General features: G+C 49.1%; 1 protein-coding gene across 1 annotated transcript in view; it reads left to right on the forward strand.

Annotated features, from left to right (window-relative positions):
* The first annotated feature begins 2,348 nt into the window (after nucleotides 1-2,348).
* Nucleotides 2,349-24,589, forward strand: part of MGAT4B (alpha-1,3-mannosyl-glycoprotein 4-beta-N-acetylglucosaminyltransferase B) — a 52,802-nt gene continuing 30,561 nt past the window's right edge. The window contains exon 1 of the mRNA XM_029997932.1: nucleotides 2,349-2,565. Within this exon, the coding sequence (XP_029853792.1) occupies nucleotides 2,469-2,565 (97 nt within the window). The 5' untranslated portion in view covers nucleotides 2,349-2,468. The remainder of the gene's footprint in view (nucleotides 2,566-24,589) is intronic.

The following is a 24,589-nucleotide window of genomic DNA, read 5'->3' on the forward strand; positions in this document are numbered from 1 at the left end:
GGGAGAGGCCATTTCAAGATTTGAAAAATGTGGTTTATTTTATAAACTAGAGAAGAGCCTAAGGACGCAGGTAGGCAAGACCATCTCCTGCAGAAACGGGCGATCCGTGCTTTTCCTCGTACACACGTATGGCTTTCAACGAGGCACGCGAGTCGCCCGGAGCACCTCGAGGCAGCCCCTGCACCCATCCCTCCCGGGCGCCGAGCTCCCTTCGCCCCCCGCCTTTCCAGAAGGAAACGGAACGAAGGCCCGAGGAACCGTTTGCCAGATTTCCCCATTTTGGAACGATTCCCACGTCGGTTGGAGTGCTGCCCGGAGGAGACGTGCCCGCGGAGCCCGGCCGGCTCCCGGCGCATCCCTGCCTTCCGCCGGCGCCGGCTCCGAGGCTGCGGCCGAGCATCGCCCAGCGCCCGCATCGCCGCTCCTGCCTCTGGAGCTTTAGGTTGCTCTCTAATTGATCCAGACATTTCAAACAACAGACCGATCGCTGGAAGCCAGTCCTACAATATTTACACGTCTGAGAAATATTTACTCACTAAAAGAGCTCCGGGGAACGGAAGATGACAACTTTCGCCGGAGGAATTATGTACCCACACACGGGGCACACGAGCTGCCGCCTCCCGTTTGACCTCACGAACAGCCACAGAAGCAAGTTCAGGCGATAGAGGCACGTAAGCTCAGCATTTCAAACCCGACCTCGCTGTACGGCTCCTCCCGGTCTGCGATGCAATAAAGCTGGACCCACTAACAGAAGAAAACCCGAGCAAAATAATTTTTAAATCTGATTTCTTCTGTCCTTCACCTGGGCAAGCGGCTTGAGGCCGTAACCCCCGAACGCCAGGCCCTTGGGAAGAGCGACGGTGTCCTCCCGGGCGGCAGCTTCCGTTTGCGATATTCCTCCGGCATCGATTTTCCCTCGATAAACATTAGAGGCCGTTCCCTTAACCAAGACGAAACGCTTCTGCGGAAACGGGAGCGAACCCGCACCGCACGGCCGAGGGGGCTGCCCCGCGGGAAGGTCCGCGCGCACCCCCCTGCGCAGCGACGCGCTCCCCCGTGCACACCCGCAGGCGCGCGCGCACACACCCACGCAGACATACGGACCCACGCGCACGCGCGCACACACACAGACATATGGACGCAGGCGCGCGCGCACACACAGAGACATATGGACCCACCCACCCAGTCATATGGACGCAGGCGTGTGCACGTGCGCACACACACACAGACATACGGAGACAGGCATGCACACACACACACACACACGCATAGACCCATGGAGGCCCCCATAGATATATATGTACCTTTGTACGGACGTATGCGTGTGCACAAGTATGCATGTATATACATCTATAGGAATAAGCCGAGTGTATAGGTGTGTGTATTTATATATGTAACCCATGAACGTGCACGTGTGTGCACACAGACTCTCACACACAGTCACACACACACACACTCACACAGTCACACATGCACACACAGTCACACACACTCCCACACAGGCACTCCCACACAGTCACACACACACACTCACAGGCACTCTCACACTCTCTCACACACTCACACACACACTCACACACACTCACACTCACACACTCTCTCACACACACACACTCACTCACACACACTCTCACACACACACACTCACACACACACTCACACTCACACACACACTCACACACACACACACTCACACACACACACACTCACACACACACTCACACTCACACACACACTCACACACACACTCTCACACTCACACACACACTCACTCACACACACTCTCACACACACACACACACTCACACACACACTCACACTCACACACACACTCACACACACACTCTCACACTCACACACACACACTCACACACACACTCACACACACACACTCACACACACACTCACACACACTCTCACACACACACACTCACACACACACACACACACTCACACACACACTCACACACACACACACACTCACACACACACACTCACACACACACACACTCACACACACACACACTCACACACTCACACACACACTCACACACACACACTCACACACACACACTCTCACACTCACACACTCTCTCACACACACTCTCACACACACACACACACTCTCACACTCACTCACACTCACTCCCCCCCCCCGCCCCGCTGCCGCCGGCGGTCCCGCGGTCCCCCGCGCGGGGGCGCCCTCCGCCCGCTGCCGCCCCGCCCCTTGGCCCCGCCCCTCGGCAACGCCCCCTTGGCCCCGCCCCGCCCCGCCCCGCCCCGCCCGCCCGGCGCGGCCCGGCCCGGCCCGGCCCGGCGCGGGCGCTGCATGCGGGCGGGCGGGCGGTACGCCCCGCTCCGCTCCGCTCCGCTCCGCTCCGCGCTGCTCCGCGCTCGCCGGGGCCCCCGGGGCCGCCGAGGCCGCGCCGCGCCCGGGACATGCGGCCGCCCCCGCCGGCGAGGAGGCGATGAGGCTCCGCAGCGGCACGGCGCTCACGCTGCTGCTCGGCTGCCTGTGCGCCCTGCTCTCGCTCTCCTGGTACGGCGCCTTCGGCGGGCACAAAGGTAAGGGGAGGCGGGGTGGCGGGGGGCTCGGCCCCCTCCGCCGGGGGGGGGGCCCCGGGGTCCGGCCGCGGCCCCGAGGCCGGCGAGGGGGGCGTGCTCCGGGAGCCGGGCCCGCCTGGACCCCGGGGTGGGGGGATCCCGGGGGATCCTGACCGGCAGGATCCTGCAGGAGTCTTTGGGAACCCCTGGCCCCGCCGTACCCCCCCCGCCAGTCCCCGCGGGACCGTGACCCGTGGGAACAACCCTCGGTGCGGGCGTGCCCGTGCCCGTGCCCGGCAGGGCGGGGGGGTGCCAGGGCCGGGGGTCGCTGCTCGTCCCCGGGGTGCGCTGCGGGCAGGGGCGCCCACGGAGGATCGGGGCCGGGGGGGGGGGGGGGGGGGCTGCGGGGTGACGGGTGGGCTGTCGTTCAGGTTGGGGTGCCTTGGGCTTCGCTTCGGTGATGCGCGTCTTTGCGCCCCCACGTTTATGGCGAAAACCTTCGTGGGCGGTGGGAAACCGCAGGGGTTAAATCCTCGTGGTGATGGCAGCAACTGGGGGGAGCCCTCGGATGGTTGGGGGGGGTGTCTCTGGGCAAACTGGAGGTGAGGGGAGATCTGAGCAGCCCTGCCCTCCCCGCGCCACGCACGGCTCTTGCGGCTGGATGTTGAGTCCGGTAACTTAAATGCGTGTGGGACGGGTGCGAGGGCTGCCGGCTTCGGCGCTTAAATATCGGCGCTGGTTTTGCACCGAGTAGGCAGCTGCAAAGCAGGGGTGCAGGGCCCCATCCCGTCGAGGCTGCGGGGGGAATCCCGCAGGGGTATCGCAGGGATGCTCTCGCCGCTGGTTTTTCCTGACAACATAATAGTTGCTTTTCCATGTCCTGTCACTCACTGAAGCAGCACACCGGATTTATCCTGGCCTGGAGGACGATTCCAGGAGTTGCTCCTGAATTGTGTATCTGTCTTGCGTATGGGTGTCCAAGCTCTCACACCCGTGCTAGTCACTCAGCTCTTCCAGTTCCTGCAATTTAAAGGTCATTAAAGGTGGGTGGTCCGGCCGTCCAGCCCTTGGCCCTCTCTTTCCACTCACCATATAAGCGTCTCTCCCCGCTACAGGTGAAAAGCAGCTTTTGCTGAGCGTAAGACGCGACTTGATGGCTTTGCAATCCCATGGCACACCGTGCGCAATCGCAAGGCGCTGCTTGCGCATGGTGCAAGGCTGGCATCGGGACTGGCGCCTCTGGGGACAGGGGAGGTTATTTTGGCTCTGATGGGCGGGATGACACGAGCCCACGTAGGTGCCCAGCGAGCCCGACCCCTTCCCTGGCAGCCGCTGGCATCCGATGGGCAGCTGCTTGGGCTCCTCTGCCTCGTTCGTCAGCTGAAGGGCTCTCCTGTCATGCTGCTAACGTGGTTTAAATCCCACCAGAGCTGCCTCCCCACAGAGGTTTGGGTGACGGGCGTTTGTAATGCAAGGGTACCGCCGGTGGATCGATTAGCTTCTGCTGGGGGGATTTTCAATGGGACAAAATGTTTGCACAACCAGGTGGTGTTGTATGCACATTCCAGCCAGAAATGCCAGACCGTGGTAAGTTGTGCAGGGGCAGAGGAGCGCTCTGAGAACTGCTTTCTTGTGGTTACTGCTGAGAGTTGCTTTGCTTGTGGCTCCCTCCCATAAATGAAGTGAAGTCAGCGTGCAGTGCCGCACGGGTTCCGAGCGGTCACTGCTGGTTTCTGAAGCAGGGTGGCCATCCCTGCTAGGTAGTCTGTGCCGTCTGGACTGTGTCATCCTTTGACTCACTTTTATTTTCTAACAAGTAGCTTTTCCCCATTGCTCATTCAACTGCCAAAATAATAACCTTTGGAACCACTGTCCCTGTCCCTCTTGGTAGGACCCTCCCTGGGATACGCATTTTCCTCTGACAGCAACAGATTGTTGCTTGCAAACAGCGATCCCTACAAGAGGTCACAAATAACATGGGTCAGGCTGTGTCAGCACAGCAGGTTTCCGGCTATTATGGTCATTTACGTATCAGGCCATTATTCAATACAGAGCTGGAGAAGACCTTGAGAGGTCATTCAGTCCATCCCCTGCCCCTACGCAGGATCCGTGATAACCAACCCCTTCCTGACAGATGTTTATCGTGTTCATTCTTAAAAACCTCTGGTGACAGAGATGCCTAAGCTCCCTGGACAATCTGTTTGACATTTAGCAGCCCTGCCATTAGATTTTTCTTACGAGCTGAACAGAAATGTCTTTTCCTTCAGCTGGTTTCATGATTGCTCTTCTTTTTCCATTTATTGGGCACAGGCAGAAAAGTTCCTTCCTTCCTTCTTAGCAGGAGCCTGTTAGATATTTGGATGTTGCTACCGTGTCTCCCCTTAGTCCCTGCTAATATAGATTAAACCGCGCTGGCTCCTTTGACCATTCTTTTCAGGTCATGTATTCTTGGTCTGCTGTTGTTCTTGCTACTCTTTTGTGGACCGTCATCCTTCGTGAAGAGTGATGCTTAACCTGCGATAAAGGACTGAAGTTCTGCCTTATTTTTGCTCAGAAGAATAAGGGATTCCTTCAGGTCTTTTACATACAATGATCCTGTTTATACATCCCAGTGTGTTTGCTTTTTACTTTTGCCACAGATTACTTGTGTTTAATTTTTTTTTATCTCATTGACCTTTCAGCCATTCTTCTCCAGAACTTTTCCTGCTTTTCATTCCTCATCTTGTATTTGCCTGGTTAATTATTCTTACCAAATCGCATTACCTCACGCTTGTCCTTGTTGAACTGTGTCCTTTTTTTTTCAGACTGCTTCTTCTAAAGTGTCAGCATTGTTTTGAATTCTGATCTTGTCCTCCCGCGAGCTTGCAGTCCCTCTCAGCTTGGTGTAGCCTTCAAAGGCAATCAGCATGTTTTCTCTGCCATCAGCCACGTCGTGGATGAAAACACCAAGTGGTATCAGAACTCGGATGGGTTCCCCTGGAACCCACTTCAGTAAGGTCCTCCCAGTCTGTGCTCAAAGACCAACGACCAGTTCACCGGTGGTCTTCCCAGCAGTGGTGCACGCACCTTCAGGTGGCTCAGTCCAGCCCCTCTGTCCCTAGCTGTGTTATGGAGATGTCCCGTGAGACACTATCAGAGGTGTCTCTGAAATCTTTCTTTCTTCTCCCCTTCCTACAAGTCCTGGTACCCTGTTGCAGAAAGCAATAGGATAGATTTGATGTGATTTGTTCTTGATTAAACAGAGGTTAGCTCTTGCTCAAGTCCTCCTCGTCTTCTAAGTACTTCAACTGAAGTTAAGCTGATTATTCCATAATTTCCTGGATCCTCTTTATCCCCATCCCCTTATTTTTCAAAGACAGGCTTTGTGCTCGCCAGTCCTCTGTAACATCAGCCATCCCCTGTGAGTAGCTGGAGACAATTCCCAGTGATCCTGAGCTCCTCATATCATGGCATTCTGGGGAAGACACCTGGCAAGGTGTCCACGTCGCCTCCGATAGGGAATAAAATGATATTAAAACACACGTAAAGCATTCCAGAGCCTGCCTGTCTTTCCGCTCTGTGTTGGGAGGACAAAACACTTAGTTGAAAGAAAATAAACCAGGTCAAACCAGCTCTAGAGCTGCTTTTCTGTGACCGATGCAAGGTTTGTTTACCCGCTAAGGGTGTTTTGCCATGCTGTGGTTATTAGTAAAGTTTTGACCTTGTGGTCTGCAAAAACAGATGCTGCCTCTTTCCAATTATAAACGAGGTTTGAAATAGTCTGCTGGAGTAGGAAGAGAAGGGCAGCCTCAAATAGCACAACCAGTCAGCCAGGCAGCTGATGTCCAGCATCACGGGGTGGTTCGGAGCTGGACTGCGTGCTGTGCATCATGGTGGTGGGTGTCTTGGCCAAAGTTTAATATTCTCTTTTTGCTGATTTTAGGTTTAAGTACAGTTTAACTTTCAAAAACCAACAGCTGCCTTGGAAGAAGCTCTTCTGTAACCTGCTGTCACGAGGTGGACCTGTAGGGTTTAACTGTGGAGGGTGACGTGCAGTCAGAGGATCAAGATTTCGGGAAGGCACGGGCAGGCTCGGGCATTAGCGTGCCCAATGTGGGGATTACAAGGGGTGTTTTACCGAGGATTCAGTAAAAACAAGAAGCTTTCATGACTTTGGATAAGTCACAGGTGCAGATGGGATGAAGGCAAACAATTTAACCTACCTGCAATTAAATTGTTGTGGTTTTTTTCTTTCCAATGATGAAAACTGTTCAGTTCTTATCCATCATCTTTATTCTCGAGTGACCGACCAGCCATGTACTGTCTTTCCAGCCCTTCTCTTTGCCCCTTGCAGCCCCCCCCCAGAGCCATAAATGCTGCACAATATTTGGTTTTGAAGTGTTTGGGTTTTTTTTATTTTATTGAATAGGAAATTCTAAACCTTGTGTGAACCTTTTAGGAGACTCCCGACATGTTGCCCCTTGGAAATGCTGCGTTTTGAGGTTGGGATTGCACCTCCAGGGTACAGCTGCATAGCTCAGGGTGGGCTCTGTACCCACCCTGCCTGTGCAGGCTTCCCCCGGCAGGTTTTTTCCCCCTCAAATTTTAATGATTTATAGCTACCCAGTACCAGCCAGCTCCAGGTTTCCGTTGCAAAACCACAACTGCAGGCACCTCCGAACCTGTAGATTTGCTTGCGATGTGGGTGATCGCTCTTTGCATGGTGGCTTCACACCTCTAAGATCAGTTTTGATTGTGCAGCATTTTGGATGCTCACCCCGTGGGAACTGTTCTTCCCGTGGGCGTTGTGAAAGCGCTTCGGAATAGATGTGCACGGCTTCGGGAGGGACTCGCCACTCGCATCCCGGGTGGGTATCTCGATGCACGTCTGAGCGCGGGGTCTCTCCCTTGACTTGCGAACGTGGTGGGGAGCGGGATGCTGGCGTGTTGGTGATGGCGGGGCACCGGCTGCAGCGTGGACGTTGCTCCGGTGCCCGTTGCAGCGGGGCAGGCTCAGGCAGCATCTCTGTAAAGGAATATTGCCTGTTCAGTGCTGTGCACGGCGGGATGCTCTGCTCGCTTGGGGTGTTCTTCGTGGGAAGCAGACTTTGTCCCGGAGGGATGTTCCTCTGAGCGTGTTTACAAAGTCGTCTTATATAATGCATAAAAGCCGTGAACGCTAATCCGCTCTGGAAGCAGGAGAGTCAAAGCTCGTGATACTGCTAAATACGAACCGTATCTTGCGGCATGCGGGGGTTCCCGCTGCTTTTTCATTTCTGTTACCTGCACCGGCTTCGCTTCAGGTTTTTGTAGTTTCTTTGAGGTCACAGGCTGCAGCTGGACCGGTGCGAATGAAAGCTCTGGTCTGAGCTGGGCTCGTTTCACTGCAACCCTTGGAAACATTTGCCGGGAGGAGAGACGCCGGCAGCAGACCCGGCGTGTGCTTCTCATGGCTGAGGAGGTGCAGGCGGGGACCTGGCTGAGGAACCGTAGAGTTTAGCAGTCTATCGTTAAAATGCATGGCAAATAAAAAGAGAATTTCTGAGAGCCTTTACTCGGCCTGCGTGGTGCTCGGCAGATGTTGTGTGGAATTGGTGGCCGGAATGCAGCAGCATTTGTCAAATTATCCTGCATGTGATTTGACCAAATTCATCCCAAGTGCAAGGGACACGGTACAATCTGTTGATATGCATTCATCAGAATAAATCTTCCATTGTCTGGAGTCACCTGTATTTCTGTTTTTATTTCTTTGCTGGTTTTGCTAGGTCTTTAAGCTGGGGTTTTGACTTGTGCTACATGTGTGCTTGTCCGTGTCCCATTGCGGCTCCAGCGATAAGAGTTGCAGTTGTGTGATGGAATTGAAGTGTCTGGAAGCGGAGGCTTGGATTCGGGTCCCTGCCGTGCCGTATCCCTCCCAGTCTTGGGAAAGTCAGTCGGCTGGTTTCGTGCCTCAGTTCCCATCTGCTCTCTGGGGACAGTGACATCTCTTGTCACAGGGGTTTGGAGGACACAGCCGCGCTTCTGTGGCAGCGGGGTCTGTGTCAGTGCGTAGGAGAGGAGCAGGCAGAGCAGGTTAACACCCACCCACCCAATTACATCAAGTACTTCTCTTGGTTTACTTCTGTTACAGAACAAAACCCTGTCTCATTTGTGGTTCCCTTTGATTCATCTAAAACAAATCATTGATTTGTGCTTATATCCTGAATGTTCATTGATTATTCACTTAGTGTTTAATGTAAAACACATCTATAGCTGGCTAGTTTAAGTGAAGCTGCCAGTCATCTCTAGAAAGCTTTGAAGCCTGCTAAGTGATGGAGAAATTGCTTTAGCGATAAATTGGGCAAGCCTGCTAGCAGGCTACTGCAGGTAGGCTTGTGTTATCCGTGGTTCTCCCTGCTCACAAAACCCAAACCAGTCACCGAAGTACCAATCTCTCAGTTCCTGGTATAAAGAAACACCAAAAAATAGCCGTCCTGCTCAGCACGGGCATCCACAGCCACCCGGTGCTTTGCAGGAGACCTTTGCAGAGGTGGGGCTGAGCCACCTGCCTAAAAGTATTTGGAGACGAAGCTTTGTTTCACGTGAAGATTTTCCATGTCATTATCATGCCGATTCTAATGTTGACGTTTTGTTTTTCACGAGACAAAGCCCAAGAGATCGGCGGGGCTCGGTGGGTGGAGAGGGCTGCCGCGGCGGCAGAAGTCACTGGTCAAATTAAAGGATTATGGAAACTATTAAACAAAGGGCTTCAGCAGGGGCTGGGGCTGGGGCTGGCAGGTTAACGCTGTTAGGAGGAGAGGCTTTTCGGGGAGTGCTGATCAAGCGTCTGCTTAACAGCTTCCTGATTCAGGGAGAGGATTGTTGTCTTTGATGGAAGGGAATGCATTTTTTTCTGCCTTTTTTATTTGAATTGAAGTGTAGGGGGCTTTTTAATCAGCACGCCCTTCTTGGGTTTGTTTTTGAGCTCACATGAGGCTTCTCTTGCAAAGCAAGAAAACCTGGGAGGGGCAGATTTCTGTTTTAAATCATCTCTTTCTGCCTTAATTGTGGCACTGGCCGCTTCTCCTTCTGTTTTTGTCCCAGTGTCAAGTCACATTCGAGTCTCCAGGATCCGTGCATTAGCATGGACGCATCTCTGATGCACAGACACAGCTCTGTAACTCCATCTTCCCTCCTGCCTGCCCCTGCCTTGGAGCGACTCCCCTAATATTTAAATATTCCTGCCCTCTTGCACTACATACAGGATAAATACTCACCTAAAGGTTAATCTGTATTTTGAAGTGACTAGACATGTTTGTGCAAGATGTTTTCATTCCTGCTTATATTAAAGTGGACAGCAGTAGCATTAAAATGTAAATCGTTAGGCTTTAAAGAAGCTTCTGTGCAAAAGTTAATCTCCACCTGTCTTTTATTTTCACTATGAGTTTTGTTGCATTGCGCTGTCCATTTACCTGTAGCTGTAATTGTTGCACCGGTGGTTAGGACTTGGTGGTAGCGGGACGGATGCTGAACTGGGGGAAGAGCGCGGTGTTGGCCTGTGTCAGTGCCGCTACCCTGGTCCACACCTATTCCTCAATGAGCTTTTAGACCATCCTGACCACATTTTCAAGACTACCTTAGAGCACATAGGTTTTTCTTCTCTCCCTGTGATGCCGAGAGCTTTCTGGAAATAAGGTTTAACCTGGAGACCCCTTTTTGTCACTTGCTACTTGTACGTACGCTGCAATAAATCCTCTATGTATTGTCACTGCTCCAAGGAATTTCATGGCTTAGATAGGAGGCCTGTGGTAGCAAAAAAGTTGTGTAGCCTTCAGAAGCCCTTGTGACTAATCAAAGAAACACTTCCAATACTGAGATATGAGCTACCTAAGATATGCGTAATAGCACTACATGTTTGTTTAGCCTGTTTTAGTAAAAGCATCGTAGCAAGACTAACCCTGCCCGTACCAAGAGCTTCATACAGAAGAAGCTGGTGAAGTTTTCTGAGTGAGAACTAAATTGCTATATTCCTCCCCAAAAGACGGGCCCTCAGGGAAGCAGAGCTGCTCTGCAGTGTCCCCATGGCGTGTCCCCGTGCTGGATGTGAAAAGCAAGAACAGTATGTGACCATAGGGGTTGCCGGGTGGATGGATGGACCCGGACGGCGTTGGACTCTCTCAGACTCGACTACTGCCACAGACAAGTACCTGTCAAACGAATTATTCAGTTAATCCTGGCGAAAGTGGTGTGGTGGTCTCGCCTCCCTCCTCTCTGTGCCCAGACTGTGATCTTGTGCTTTTATTTGATCTTGCCTTTCGTGTTTTAGCTATTCCTTTTTCGTGCCATCTCTCGTTGCGCTCTCTCCGGAGCTGGCTTTGATATCTCTTCTCTTTGTCTTCCATTTCCCTCGGTTTTCTCCCTTCCGTCTTCCTTTGATGTTGCAGAAAATGACCGGGATGGACATCTTCCCACACGTCTCTCCCTCTCTTAATCTTGTCCAGTTCAAGTTATCCACCGTGTGAGGAACTTTACCAGATGCTCACCTAACAGAGTGGCTTCGTTAACTCCAAGCAATGATTTTGGGGTAGAAGCCGGTAAAGATCGGGCTGCCCGGGGAGGAGGTGATGCTGGTCCTTGCACCGGGTGTCAGGGGTCTCTCTGAGACCCTCTGGGTCCCAGGAGGGATGGCGAGGCAGGGTGCAGCCCCCCCAGGACAAACCGTCCCGGTTCCAGAGTGGGGACGTGCCATGGGGATGCTTGCACGGGCATCGTGCGTGGGCGGCTGGTGGTGCTGGGCGGCGAGAGCTCAGCCCGCACCTCGCGGATGGAGCTTAAACTAAATCGAAGGCGAAGCAAGAATCGTGTTTAAAAGCAGATTAATTTGCTGACTTTGAGGAGCGAGAGGTATTTAGAAAAAAAATTGGAAATGCAAATTCTAGCTGAGCCCAAACTTCGTCATTTGATGGCTGAAATTCTCTGCTTTGTCGTGCCAGGGAAGCTGCGTGAAACATGTATTTTCCCCGAGCTAAAGAGCTGACCTGGGTGGGGGAGGTAAGTACCCAGAATGGTGGATGAGCATAATTAGGACATGGATTGTGGGTTGGCTCCGTATAGATCAGTTTGTGTTTCGTTAATGTCTGGTTCCACCCTGTCTGTCTGTTTTATTAGATTAATTTATTACTTTCTGAAAGTGCTTCTCCAGTGAGCTAAAATATCTATTTACTGGAAGTATTTGGTTACCATGAAAAAGTGTATTTGGCATGTGTTTGGCAAATATTAACTCCTTTCTTCTGGTCTTTTGCAATTTAATTGTCTATTTATCTTGGGTATTGATTGCTGAAGGCCTTGGTAATTATTTGCTGATTTTGGAAATAATGATTTTAAAGGCTCGGATTACTTTTGTAATATTATTCATTACCTTGGTGTGCTTGCCTCAAAGGATGGGATCTCTCCGACGGCTCCATTTGCAATGTGAACATTTACTATCTGAAACTACGCTGCCATTTTAAAATAACAAAATCGTTACTGGCGTTTTGTTCCTGAAACTAAGCAGATATTTGCAGAGAGGCAAACCTGGCAGTCGCAATTAGCTCGCAAATTTGCTGTTCCTGTTGGTGGGTGTGGCCAGATTCTGGAGTCAAATAAAAAGATAATTTTATTTACTTTCTGCTGTTTCACTCTTTCCAAATTAATTTCATGCCGTATTGGTCTCAGCTCTGGTGCAGGGTTGGTGGGGAAATGGGCTGCCCCTCTCCAGTGGCGGCACAGCAGCAATTGCAGCTTTGCTTTGTGGGAGAGAACCAATACTCCGAAAGGGTGTTACACTTGCAAGTAAATGTGCTGCTGTACAGCGGCACATCTTGCTTTGGGGGAAGGTGAGAAATTGGAAAGTCTCTGCCGGGAGCTGAGTAATTGGCACCTGCTATTATTGTGTCCCTCCTCCCCCTTTTAATAACTTGTTTATAAAGATAACTCTCCTACAGATCTCATTACACAGCCGTAAAGCATGTTTTTTTAAAAAATACATGCATTCCTATTCATGTCAGGTCTGAATACTTACTTTCTTATGTTTCTATAAGGAGGAGGGATAGTTTTTGTGTCGTCCGGGCATCTTTACTCACTGCTGGGCAGACTCGCGGATGCCATGGGGAGATGAGCTGTGTCCTCGCCATACCTGGAAGGAGATGTAATTCTTCCATTAATACAAAACCTGGCAGGTGGTTAGAGTGGCTGGGAGGGGAATTTTGTCTTCTTGTTGTTTTAGGCCTTGAAGCAAGGGATTGTGTTGGCTGTTTGAATGATGTTGGCTTTATCTCCATCGGAGCTTGCATAGTGACATATATTAGTAGAGAGCACGAAACGCAACATTTAGCATACGCCCCTGGGATCTCTAGTGCAGTGAATTCCACTTCTTTCTCTTGCATCAAGTGATTTGTTTAATTGGTTTTAACAGTTTTATCCTCGTTCTTTTATTAGTGGATCGTAGCGCAGACGCAAGCTGGGAGCATTTTTGGATCCTGTCCTGGGTAATTTGATGACTAAGTCTCGTTGAGCTTCATCTCTGTGCAGGTGCAGTGGTGCATCTCCTGCAGGGGATGCGGTGGGAGGAGCATCTCCTCCTCCTCCCAAACGCACGCATGGGGAAGGAAGAGGAGGAGAGGGCAAAATCATGTCCGTGACGATTGTTTTCTGATTCTTTTTATCACCTTATAGAATGAAAATGATAAAAGGAGCCTCAGAAAAGAGGGCATTGCAGCAAGCCCTGGCAGGGATGTAATCTCTTTTCTTCGTACCGAGGTATAAAGATAATTCCAATCGGGATTGAAACAGCGGATGGCAAATAATTCTTGAACAATCCGCTTATGGTGTTCCAGGATGCGAATGAAAACCACTAATGGGATAAAGAAGGATCTAGATAATTATCTCGGGTGCATTAAATCTTGTCCTTTCAGGAGAGTACTCTTGTGTGGACACTAATTTCATGTGTATGAAATGCTAGAGCTGACTAGACATTTTCAGAAGTTAGCTGATTCCAAAATAGCCGTCATCGCTTGGTGATCATCTATCTTTTATCTACCTGGTTGGTCCTAATAAATCTGATTTCTGGTCTCTGCTATCCTGTTTCCTTTTTTCCCCCTCCCTGCAGCAGGTTAAAGCTGCGACACACATTCTCTCCAGGGCGGATTTGAAACCTCCTTCATCCTTCTCTTTTTTCATTTGGTCTGCTGTTTTGGGAGACTTCCCGGGTTTTTTTTTTCCCTTTTACAGCTGGTAATGCTGTTGTTTTAAGTCTGATGGAAGAGCTGCTTGCAATATTAAGGTATGCAAGATATTTTTTAATTTGATCCGGTTTTTTCCCCTAGCAAGAGCTCTGCCTTGCAGTGCGGGGGATGGCACTGTGCTCCAAAACAAATCCAGTTGTACAGTCAGTTAATGAGGCTCTTGTTGTAGGCTCTTTGCTGCCTTTGTGTTTGAACCTAATGGATGCCCCCTGGATGAAGTGGAGGATGGCAGGAAGAGAAAGGAACAGTTTTGTATTGACAGCAACCGTGCCATTTGGATGGGGTTGGATCAGTTAACAGCGTTCAAAGATCTGCGTTACAGGACCTCTGTTCTCGATGACCCCGTGTCAGAGGAAATCTGCTGTTCGGAGGTACGGGCGGCAGAAATGCACTTCTAGGAAGGTGGGTGACAGAAAGGCACTTCTAAGGAGCGGCTGGTTCTTCGTTATCCCCCCATCAGCTGCAGGCAGCTGCATTTGCCAGCTGTCAGAGAGTCGTTTCTCTCCGGCCTCACGCTAAGCTTGGTGCATGCCTGAACCGGCTGCGGCATCCTTCAGTGAGCCAGGCTCTGCATCCGACAACGGGAGCCGGGTCTGGGGACTTCAGCTGAGACGGCTGCCCACGAGCCGTCCTCCAGCTGGAAGAGGAGGATGGGAGGTCGGTGTCATCCCTTTGCTCACTGGAGGACAGATGCTGTGCCTGGCTGTCTTGTTGGGGAAAGACTCCATCATTCACCGCGCGGAGAGTGCCCAAATGTAGTTTCTCAGCAGTAGTCCGTCTCAAATCACAAGGTTCCCATCTCTTCTTGCTGGCATGGCAGTATTGTTCAGGTTCAGAAGTCTTTTGGAAGTACGGAAGGGCTTCCTTGCTTTTCAAGAGAAGTCAGACAAGAAATGCTGTCCTGTCCAAGGTGGACTTGGGTTTCCAATCTCCTTCACGTGGCACAGAGAGGTTACAAGGGCCAATCTCGCGCTGAAATCCAAGGAGTTGGTATGTCTATTTTTCCTGTGGACTGGAAGTTGCTCTTGACACCACATTTGCCATTCACACCACCATGAGCTGTCACTTGCCTGTCCCAACCAGAGGATGTCCTTAGAGGCACATGAAGCGCAGCCCTCCCGTACCAGGCTTGGATTTGGGACAGGCAGCCTGCAAGAGGGTCTGATTGATATGCAATTAGGCACATCCACTTGCCTAGTAGGGCCGTGTGTCGAGAAGAGGGTACGTGGGATCCTTGCTACCTCTGGAAGGCTCTTTAAGAAACGAATTACATTTGAGAACTGTGGTCATCTTTCATCTTGGTGACATGCTTCTCAAACAGCAGCTCTTAAACTGAATTCCTCACACAGAAGAGTCAGTGTCAAGGTTTCTTCGCCTCCTGGTCACAGTTACTAACCCTGTGGCTCTAGGAGCAGGGCTGAACTTTAACAGTGGTGCCTGGTGCAGGCTTTTGCCCTAAAACTGCCAACATTCTGCAAGAGGAGTCTTCTGAGGTCTGGCAGTTGAGTCCTAAAAATTGATCGATTGCTGTGTAAGGCAAGATATCCATCTTATCTCTGAGAACACCAGCCCTCCTACATGCTCTTGACTTCCACAGAGATTTTAATGGGGATTTTTACTTGGTTCTTGATATCAGTGCATGCCCTTTGAATGAACCGCTCGCTAAAAAATCTCATTACTTGCTTCTCATTAAAGGTGTCCGGTTAGCTGAGTTGCTAGTTGAAGTTTGCCTTCCTCAACCCTGTGCTGTGATGAAGTGGTACCCAGAGCTGTTGTACCAAGTGTTACCTCCATAGAGCATAATAAATTATCTCCTGCCATCTCCTGCTTGGGTGAGTTGTACCCAGAGAGAAAGGGTGTTTTTCTGGATGTCTGCAGAGCTCTCGGTATGTGCATCGTTCAAGTCACTTGAGAAAGGCAGATATTTCACATCTCTTTGGAAATCTGTCAAGACAGTAGCAGATTGCTTAGCCTGAGTGCTGTTGTCTGGGGTGTGGTTCATAACTTCGAAAATGCAGGTCAAGAAGTATTCCTGCAATAGTTGAAGGTCAGGCAAAATGACAACCTTTAGCCCTTCATAACAGCTGTGGACATCAAAGGAGGTGTTTTACTGCTGGGATTGAAACTTCAAGCACTCACCTGTTGTTCCAGAGTGCTGGTTAATTATTCTTAAAGCCTTCAAACCAAAGGTGGTCATTTCTGCAGCTACCACTGATGGTGACCCCGTGGTGCTCAGAAGCCCCAGTTGGGAACAGGATCCTCTCTGGTGTGCCCTGAATGTGCTGGGTGCGTGGGGAAGCCTTCCACATAGCTTCGCCACGAAAGGCTGGGCTAGGAGAAGTGGGTCTGTGTAGGTGGGGCAGTCATCAATGGCAGAATTGGCCATTTAAAATCCACATCTACTCATCAGCATCATTTGGTGACCAAGATTGCTGCAGTGCCAGGGATGAGCATGGGGGTCGTTTGCATCAGACTTATGGATTCGGCGGAAAGGAGGGAAGGGGAAGATGTTGGCAAGAGAGGGCTCATAGGTGGATAAAATTTGGGTTGCCAAACAGTGCAGAAAAGGTCAAGAACTTCTTTTGCCTGCCAGTGTAGGTGAGAAGGTGTGGATTTATTTGTACGTGCACACTTGTTTAGTTTGGCTTCCAGGAGAAGTCCTTATCTCTTCTCCTGCTGCCAGCTTCCTCTGAGTTGCCTTCTTTCCCTCTGCTCTGCCTCCATTTCTTGCTGTGATTTCAATTATTTATAGTATATCTTTTCCACTTAAACTACTCTGCTGTGTGTGCGCTGTTTAAGCAGCTGTCACTTCCCAAGCCCATTCCGCTGATAGGTGAAGAGACGATCCCTGTGCATACAACTCGTTAAGAGCTTTTCAGGGCTCTTCAGTGTGGGCAACTATGTGAATGTAAAATTGCAATTGTCTCTTATCTTATGGAAGGTTTTGATTGCGGCTGGTGAAATAATGATCTGCTTATTAACGTAGAGCAACAGGAGGAAGCTGCCGAGGGTAACAAAGGGAAAGGAGCAAGAGTTTTGCAGAGGAGCATGCCCCCTTTTTTGGTGAAACTTAAGCAGCCTAAAACAAGAGGCATATTCTCCTCTCAGTTACATCAGTGTGCGTCCGGAAGAACCTTGTTAAAATAATTTAATTTCTTTTTGACACAGGCTGGTGTCACAGAGAGGGGAGTCCTGGGTGACAGGGAAGCGCAGGCTGGTCTGAATTCAGAGCCGAGGCTGGGAGAGGCAAGTTTAGCTGTTCAATTTAGTACTCCCTCATTTTTATGTCTGCAATATTAAGCTTGGAGAATAAGCAGAAAATATTTAAATCCCTTTCTTCATTGCTGCCATGTTCAAACTGAATTAACTGTCATCCAAAGGAAGCCTGCGCTATAGGAAACATCTGCCATGGTCCAAATTGTGTTTGAGGTTGGAATTAAAATGTATGTAACTGTTCAGTGGTGAGCAATGAATACACAAATCCTGCTCTTTGCCAACAGTTGTTTTGCGAGACATGATTTGTACGCTTCCCTTGTACCTGTGCGGGTACACGAATGTGTTATTGGAATACGAACCAGCACAACGCGTCTCAGGAAATAATGATTATAAGGTGAAGCAGCTTGCTAGAATGTCAAGCTCTCAGGGAAAGTACGAACAATTTTTGGAGCTGTTCTAGATGCAGTCCTTACAGATTTTTTGATTGTGTAACTGAAAAGAGCTTTTGAAAAGATAGAACATGTCTCAAGTATAGACTGACCAGGGAGAGGCTGGTGCTTTGCGGTATTTGATGAGCTTTCAGTCTGCTGAATCAAGGAAAGCTAAAGCTTCCATTTTATGGAGTATTGTCTGAGGACCAGGACCCTTGGGGTGTATTTGAGTGCCTAGGCTTCCTTCTGGCTTCTTTTGGGTAAAGACTGTTCAAGTTTGAAAAAAATTGTTCAAGTTCTTTAAATTGTGTCCCGTCTTTCAGAGGGAATTGCAGAGATAATTGCAAAATAAACTGAGGGGCGACTGACAAAAATGAATAAGGCAGAAGTTTGAGCAGGACTCGGTGGTGTGTGCTAATGCCGTATTTCTGGTGCACGGTGGCAAACGTTGGTACCACGTGTGTTTCAGAGGTTAGTTACATGACACTGCCAAATTCCCCACGAATTAATGGGTGGTTTGGGTCACACTGACAGCTCCCGAGGCCCCACAGCAGCAGGGCGAGGGTGGTAGCACCGGACTCCTAGACGTGGAAGTGGATTGACGAAAAGCAAAGCCCTCTATACAGTTGGCTGGGTATCATTCAGCCTATTTCACAGGTGGGAAATCAAGGCATAGGAGAGGTTCCCGACCTGCCAGGTGCATAAATCCCTTTGAAACCCCCCTCTGACCGTCCCTCCTGCAGCCCCTCAAACACAGAAGCCGTGTCTATAGAAGGATGGGTTTGCAATCCTCTGCTGGCACATTTGTTGGCAGAGAAATAATATTTATTGGGTTGCTCTGGGAGGTCTATGCTTGCACTGGGCTGGAAAGTCTATGCGGCTTGGGGCAGGGACCTCAAGCGCCGCGGTAGCTGCTGGGAGGACAGCTGGAGAAAGCATCCACGTACCTGGGGCTGAGATGCTGCAGCATCTCACCCTGCTCAGCTCTATGTTCTTCAGCAAGGCTCCCGGTGCTAGACAAACGTGGGGAGGCAGACGGTGCCAGAGCAGCTCCAGGAAAGTAGCAGTTGGCCATTAATTTGCTCAGAGGTTGGATTGGGTGGATTGATTTTGCTGCTGTGGAAACCCAGGCAGAGGAAGGGGCAGGAGGACGGGGGTGGTAGGTCACACCAGAGTCTGCTGTCGGTGCAGAAGAAAGACGGAGATTTTTATGTTTTGTGGCGCCTCTTTTCATACTTTGGAAACAGCTTCCTTTTTATGTGCCTGTGTAAATGCTTTATAGCCCGAGTGCTGTGACTTTGAGTAGTTCCTTGGAAATTGATGGTGAATTTTGACCACGTACAGCCAGGGTCTTCAAGTTCCTGAGGATTCTGCTCTCGGTTTGTGATGTGGGTTTTTACTGCATTTAAATGAGTGATTTTATATAACTTCTGAGTATTGGCAGGCTTACAATCACTTTCTCCCCTTTTTTTTTCTTCTGTTTAAGCTTGTTTTTTCTAAGGGACTGAAGCTATTTCCTTCTTCCCAACAGGTTTCAAACTCCTAGTCTCACTTTAGCCCAGTAGGGCCATGGTATGGAAATCTCAGAGGCGATCTAAAATCCTCCGGGTACTTTTGAAGGTAGCCAGGAGGGCAGAAGAGAGACAGTCTGTAGGTGGCTCTGCTGGAGAATAGTATGAACTCCTCCGTCAGGCGTGGGTGAATCCATACAGAAGGTGTTATCTTCATAAAGCCCCAGCCACAAGAATGCTTTAATTGAAGCTTTTGGTTGAGTATGGGACGCCCAAATGTTGGGTACCTCCCTGGGGAGGGATGTGGTGGGGTGGCCGTGGCCACCACCATTCTCTGCACCTGGCCAACAGCTCAGCCCGTCCCTCATGAAGTCGTGCAAAGTGCAGAAAATAAACAAGACCAAGGCTGTTTTTTCCTTCTCACACCTGTACCAAGGGTTAGAAGTAACCACAGAAAGAAAATAATCTTTGGGAGGGGGGTTTTTTGGTAATGGCACCATCCATTTCTATATTCCTACCTATGGCTAATGCTTCATTCTCTAATTTTCGTTGCTCCAACTGCTTTGTTTTTCTTCGTTGCAATCAAGATAATGCAGTACAATATTGCACTAAGAATTTCAGCTATTCAATTACCTTTCAGAAGTTGACTTAATTGGCTCTCTAAGTGATAGCTCTCTATTGTGTGCAATCAGCACAACTCAAGGAGGGAGGAGGAGGAGAAGGACTTTGTTTCTAATCAATAAATAAAGGTCTTTGAAATAATACTGCTTGCAATTTGTATTACCGGTTGAATTACGCCGAAGATGATAGTCTGCGCGTCCCTTGCGGAGCACAGCTATAACAGAGTAATAAGCCTTTGCTATCAGCAAGCATGCGGACTATTTTACTCTGTGTTTCCAGCAAATCCAATTCTCCCCTTGGATTTTTTTTTCCCCAAAGTATTAGAGAAAAAGCCAAAACAGAACTGCTGCAGAGCCTGGCACAGATGGTTTGGGAAAGTCTAAAATGTAATGACTAATCATTTATTTTGCACCTCATAAAGTATGCAAATGAATGTGATACCTGATGATAAATAATTCAAAATGGAGATGGAAGGCAAGGGGAGATTATAGACGGAATAAATATACGGTAAACCAACTTGAAAAAAATAAGCAAACCCAAAGCCTAAGCTCTCCTTCAAGCTACAATCCACAGAAACAGCTGCTTCTTGGTGCAGGTTTGCCTCCAGTGGTTGAATCCAAGGGACTTTGGGCCAGCAGGATTTTTAGAGTTTGCAGTCAGGATTTGGCCAAAGCTACACATCTCAAGAGCCACCACCTTTGCACAGCTCTCTTGCACCTCAGGTCATCACTGAGCTTATTCCTGCCTTGATTTAGGCAGCAGGAAACCAAGCAAAGGTTTATTTTAGAATTTTTTTTTTTTCCTACTTATAGTGGGGTGAAAGTGATTGGCTGCTTCATTTTTTTTTTTTAAAGCTAGAATTACTAATCATAATTAATGATTTAGTCCTAATTAAAAATATTTTGAATACAGAAAGGACTTCTTGAGATTGCAAAAGGCACAAGACTGGAAGCCACCCTCAGTCCCCTTAGGTGGGCAGTGCTGCCGCTGCCTGGGACAATTCCAGCTGCTGTCACCACGCTCCCCTCCCCGAATCCATCCTCTCCCAGCCGTCGGGGTAGGTGAGAACTGCAAGTGCAAAACTGAATAGAGCCACGGGTTTTAATGTTTAAGCATCCAGCACACTCCTGGGTACGGTGCGTGTCTCTGCACTCCATTTCCAGCGCCTTCTGTACGCGTAGCGGGGTTGGCTTTGTTTGGGGAACCCACCAAGGGATGTTCTTTGCGAGGATCGGCGAGCTCTGACCGAGCTGGGATTTAATTGATTAAAGACGCTTCCTCCTTTGCTCCCTGCCCCATCCTGGTAAGAGACGGATGATCGCCCTTCGGTGCGATGTCCCGGCTCTTCCTCCGGCTCTCGCTGCGGGAGGGAAGACAACGGTGATCCAGATTTATAATCCTGCACCGAAGGGCAGCTTTAAGACCATTTCACGTGTCGGCTTGTAGTAGTTTTAACAAAACTGTGGAGGTAGATTGAGCTTGCCCTTTTATCAGCTAGAAATGGTGATGCTACGGTGTTCTGGACCTGCTCAGCGTTAAGCACGTCCTTAAATTGCCAGCAATCTTCTGGCAGCCGTGTGCTGGTGTCAGGCGCCTTTGTGCCCAGACACCCCGACAAGGCTGTGTTTGTTAGCGGAGGGTTGGTACGGTCTTGCCTCGGTGGAGAAGTGGAACTGAATGGTCATTTTGTGATGACAGTAATTGCAGCATCCATGTAGTTTAACCATCCTCCAAGTGTTTTACTGCTGATCCCAAATGCTGGGTTGATTCCATATTGACTTTGCAGAGCACGGCGGCACTGGGAAGGTGTGTAGCATCTATTTATAAGATGCAGTAACTGCTGGTTTGCTGGTAATTTTGTCTGTATTGAGTTAAGCTGTATAGGGGAAGAAGGGCAAAAGGAGCAACTTTTTTGTTGTAAATTTACTCTGTGGCTTCTTTTGCTCCTGGGAGGGGCTGTTATGATAAAGTCTGATATATTTTCACATCTGCCTATGAAGAATGTAGGATTTATCTTTCAAATGAAATTTGCTGCGCTGCGCTGCCAGCAGTTTTTTTGAGTAGCTATTTTTGTGAAATATAACCTGAGAATTTGTATTGGCTTAACACTTAAAATGTAGCCAGGGGAAGATGGAATATTCATCTTTACTGTATTTGTTTCTCCTGTAATGAGACATTACTGTTTGTTGTAAAGGAAGCGGTCCCTGAGCCCAGGGAGCATGCCCAGTTATTTTCTGCTTGCTCCATTAGCTCGTGTGCAGACCTCCCCATTTTTTATGTGCGTGTGCTTTTCTACTTGTTTAATCCTGCCAACTGCTCTTCTAGTTGGAAATCCATTTCTATAATGCTGGGTATTACACAAATTTGTTGAAGCTTTTAATGCAGATAACGGGGGGGGTGAGGCTGGTTTGCCCAATCATGCTGTGCCAACTTTCTGCTTTCCATCAGTCACACCGAGAGCTTTACACTGCAGCTCTCTGAGGGCATAAAATGCAGGCAGTAAAGAAAAATAAAGTTTAAGGAACAACTAGAGTGCTGTAAACATCGCTTGGATTTTGATTTACAAAGTCCAAGCACAGCACAAATTGTATGGCTTGCTGTGCCCTGTGGAAATCTCTCTTTGTATTTCTTTTTTGAAAAATTTGCCTAACTAGTAATCATGGGATCATAGCAGAGAGTCCTTCTGTAAACAGCTTTTTGGTCACCACTGCTGTTTACTATTACTCTGTGCAGCACGGTAATCGAAGCTCCTCATTCACGGGACTATTCGTAATGAATTGCAGCACGGATGCAGGCAGTCGAGCTTCGCAGCCCCGGATTTCGGGGGTTTGTTGTGCGCACGATGCTTTGGGGACCAGAGCTGGGGCGGGTGAGAGGCATCTTCGCTCTGCGAGCGCCGCGGGTGATTCGCAGTGTTTGTGTAGCCGTTTCCAGCAGAACTGAGCACATCCCTGCCTGTTGAACTGTTCTGGTTGTTTTAATCTGTTGAATTTATCCGTGGCACTTTGCCTGGTGGAGCGCGGTGGGAATTTTGTCAGCAGTGGCAGAGAAGGATGCCAGGCTGCCTTTTTTTTTTTTATTATTATTTGGAGTGAAGCTATACAACGTCCATCCAGGGCCTTATGGCAAGGGTTTAAGTAGCTCTCAAGCATGCACGTACCCTTTGTTTAAGCGATGGAGTAGGTGACCTGCTCAAAGTTTAGTGTGAGTTTATATACTTGTGTTAACGTCTGACTTAACTATCTGGTTTTATTAAAAATAAAAAGAACGAAATCATTCTGGCACACTTCGATAGCTACAGCATTTGGAAACTCTTCAGCTTCTCTCTCTTCTCTTTCCTGATTTCTTCCCAAGAACAGTTGCAACACTTTTCTTTTTTAGGACTTTGCCCTAATAATTACATCTGTGAAGATCCGCTGGGATGGGTTATCCCACAAGCAGGATTATGCCCTTAAATGGAAAATAAGCTGCCGCAACAGCCAAAGTTTGGGAAAAAATACTATTGTGGGAAAACTAAGTTGCTAGATGTATTATTCCACGTTGTGGAGCTGCACGGTCAGGAAGTGCTTGTTAGTGCGAAGAGGAACCGCTCGTGTCTTCTAAATGCCTGTTGCATTCTTTTTTAATTGTTGTTAAAATAGGAAAACGTACCTCTAATAAAATACCATCTAATACACCCGTTGTAAAAGGGATGGGAGGCGTGAGAAAACATTCAAGGGAGGTGGGGAGGCCACTCTTGCTTTATGAACTGTTTAATTTATTTGCTGGCTCATGCTCCCTCCCTTTGCCCCCCAAAGCCAGTGTGGTGCAGGTCCTCTCCAGGCTGCCTGGCCAGTTCCCCGGCCCCGCTGCCTCTCAGCCAACAATTTGGGCTAAATAATCCAATTAAGCTTTGCAGCTTATATAACTGTCTTGGCTTGAAGCAGCAGCCGGACTGACGGGGATACAAAACACATCTGGAAATAGTGTACTAAACATACTACCGCGGCCGGAGCCAAAACGATTTGGACAAATTTGCTCATACGCACAAGATGTCCTTTGAACAGCAAGATGTGTGTGTATGGTCTCCTTGCTGAAGAAGTCGAAGTTAGAAAATGCTCCTATCCATAAATCATTGCCCTGGCTGGGAAACTTAACTGGCTTTTCTCCTCTTGCTTTGCCTCTGGAAGATCATCTGGCTCGTCCTCCAGCTCCGGAGGATCAGCCAGTCCCCATAGTACGCTGATCGTAAATAACACCTATGTTTATGTATTTCAAAGGTGCAAAGGACCTCCACCGTCATTTAGTCTGACTTCTTACCTGATACCTATCATAGGAGTTGCTTTCTATTTAAACTGAAATGTAACTTGGTGTATAACTGGAATACAGCTCTGAAGAAACAGTCAAGGTTTTTTTCCGAGAATTCATTATAACCCTGGTAATTTATGTTAATGGTTAATCACACTTACTATTAAAACATGATCATTTTACATCAGCTTGAGGGCTGGGAAGAAAGAAGAACTCAGCAATTCTGTATTTCAAGTAGAGTGCCCAGCACAAGCTTAGAAAAAAACCAGTGCACGTTTTAGCACCCTCAGATGTCTGTTCTCCCGTTGATATCCATTACTCTCAGTAGGGAAGTTATGGACATTAGCAGCAGAATGAATTTCCCTTCATGTGCAGTGATATGCTCTTATAGCTTCGTTTTATAGTCTACTGTCTGATGTTAAAGTAAAGAATTTATTTGTCTTTGCAGGTGTGCAAGGCTGGTTTAGCACTCACGTCCTGCCCGTTCCTGGGTGCTTGCATGGCTGCCTGCCCAACACCTTCCAAATCTGTGCAGGGGAGGGGGTGTAGAAATGCCACCCTGCCGAAATCTGATATGCCACACACACACACACACACACACACGCAGCTGCTGGGCTTGTCCTCGGGAAAACACGTACAGGGAATTAGCTAGTCAGCGTGCACTGGCCAGGTTGCAAAAGAGCGATGGCTCTCCGCAGGGGTGCCGGAGGTGGTTTGGCAGAGGGTGCGTTTTGGTCCT

Source organism: Aquila chrysaetos, chromosome 22 (assembly GCF_900496995.4).
Source record: "Aquila chrysaetos chrysaetos chromosome 22, bAquChr1.4, whole genome shotgun sequence".
Taxonomy (NCBI): domain Eukaryota; kingdom Metazoa; phylum Chordata; class Aves; order Accipitriformes; family Accipitridae; genus Aquila; species Aquila chrysaetos.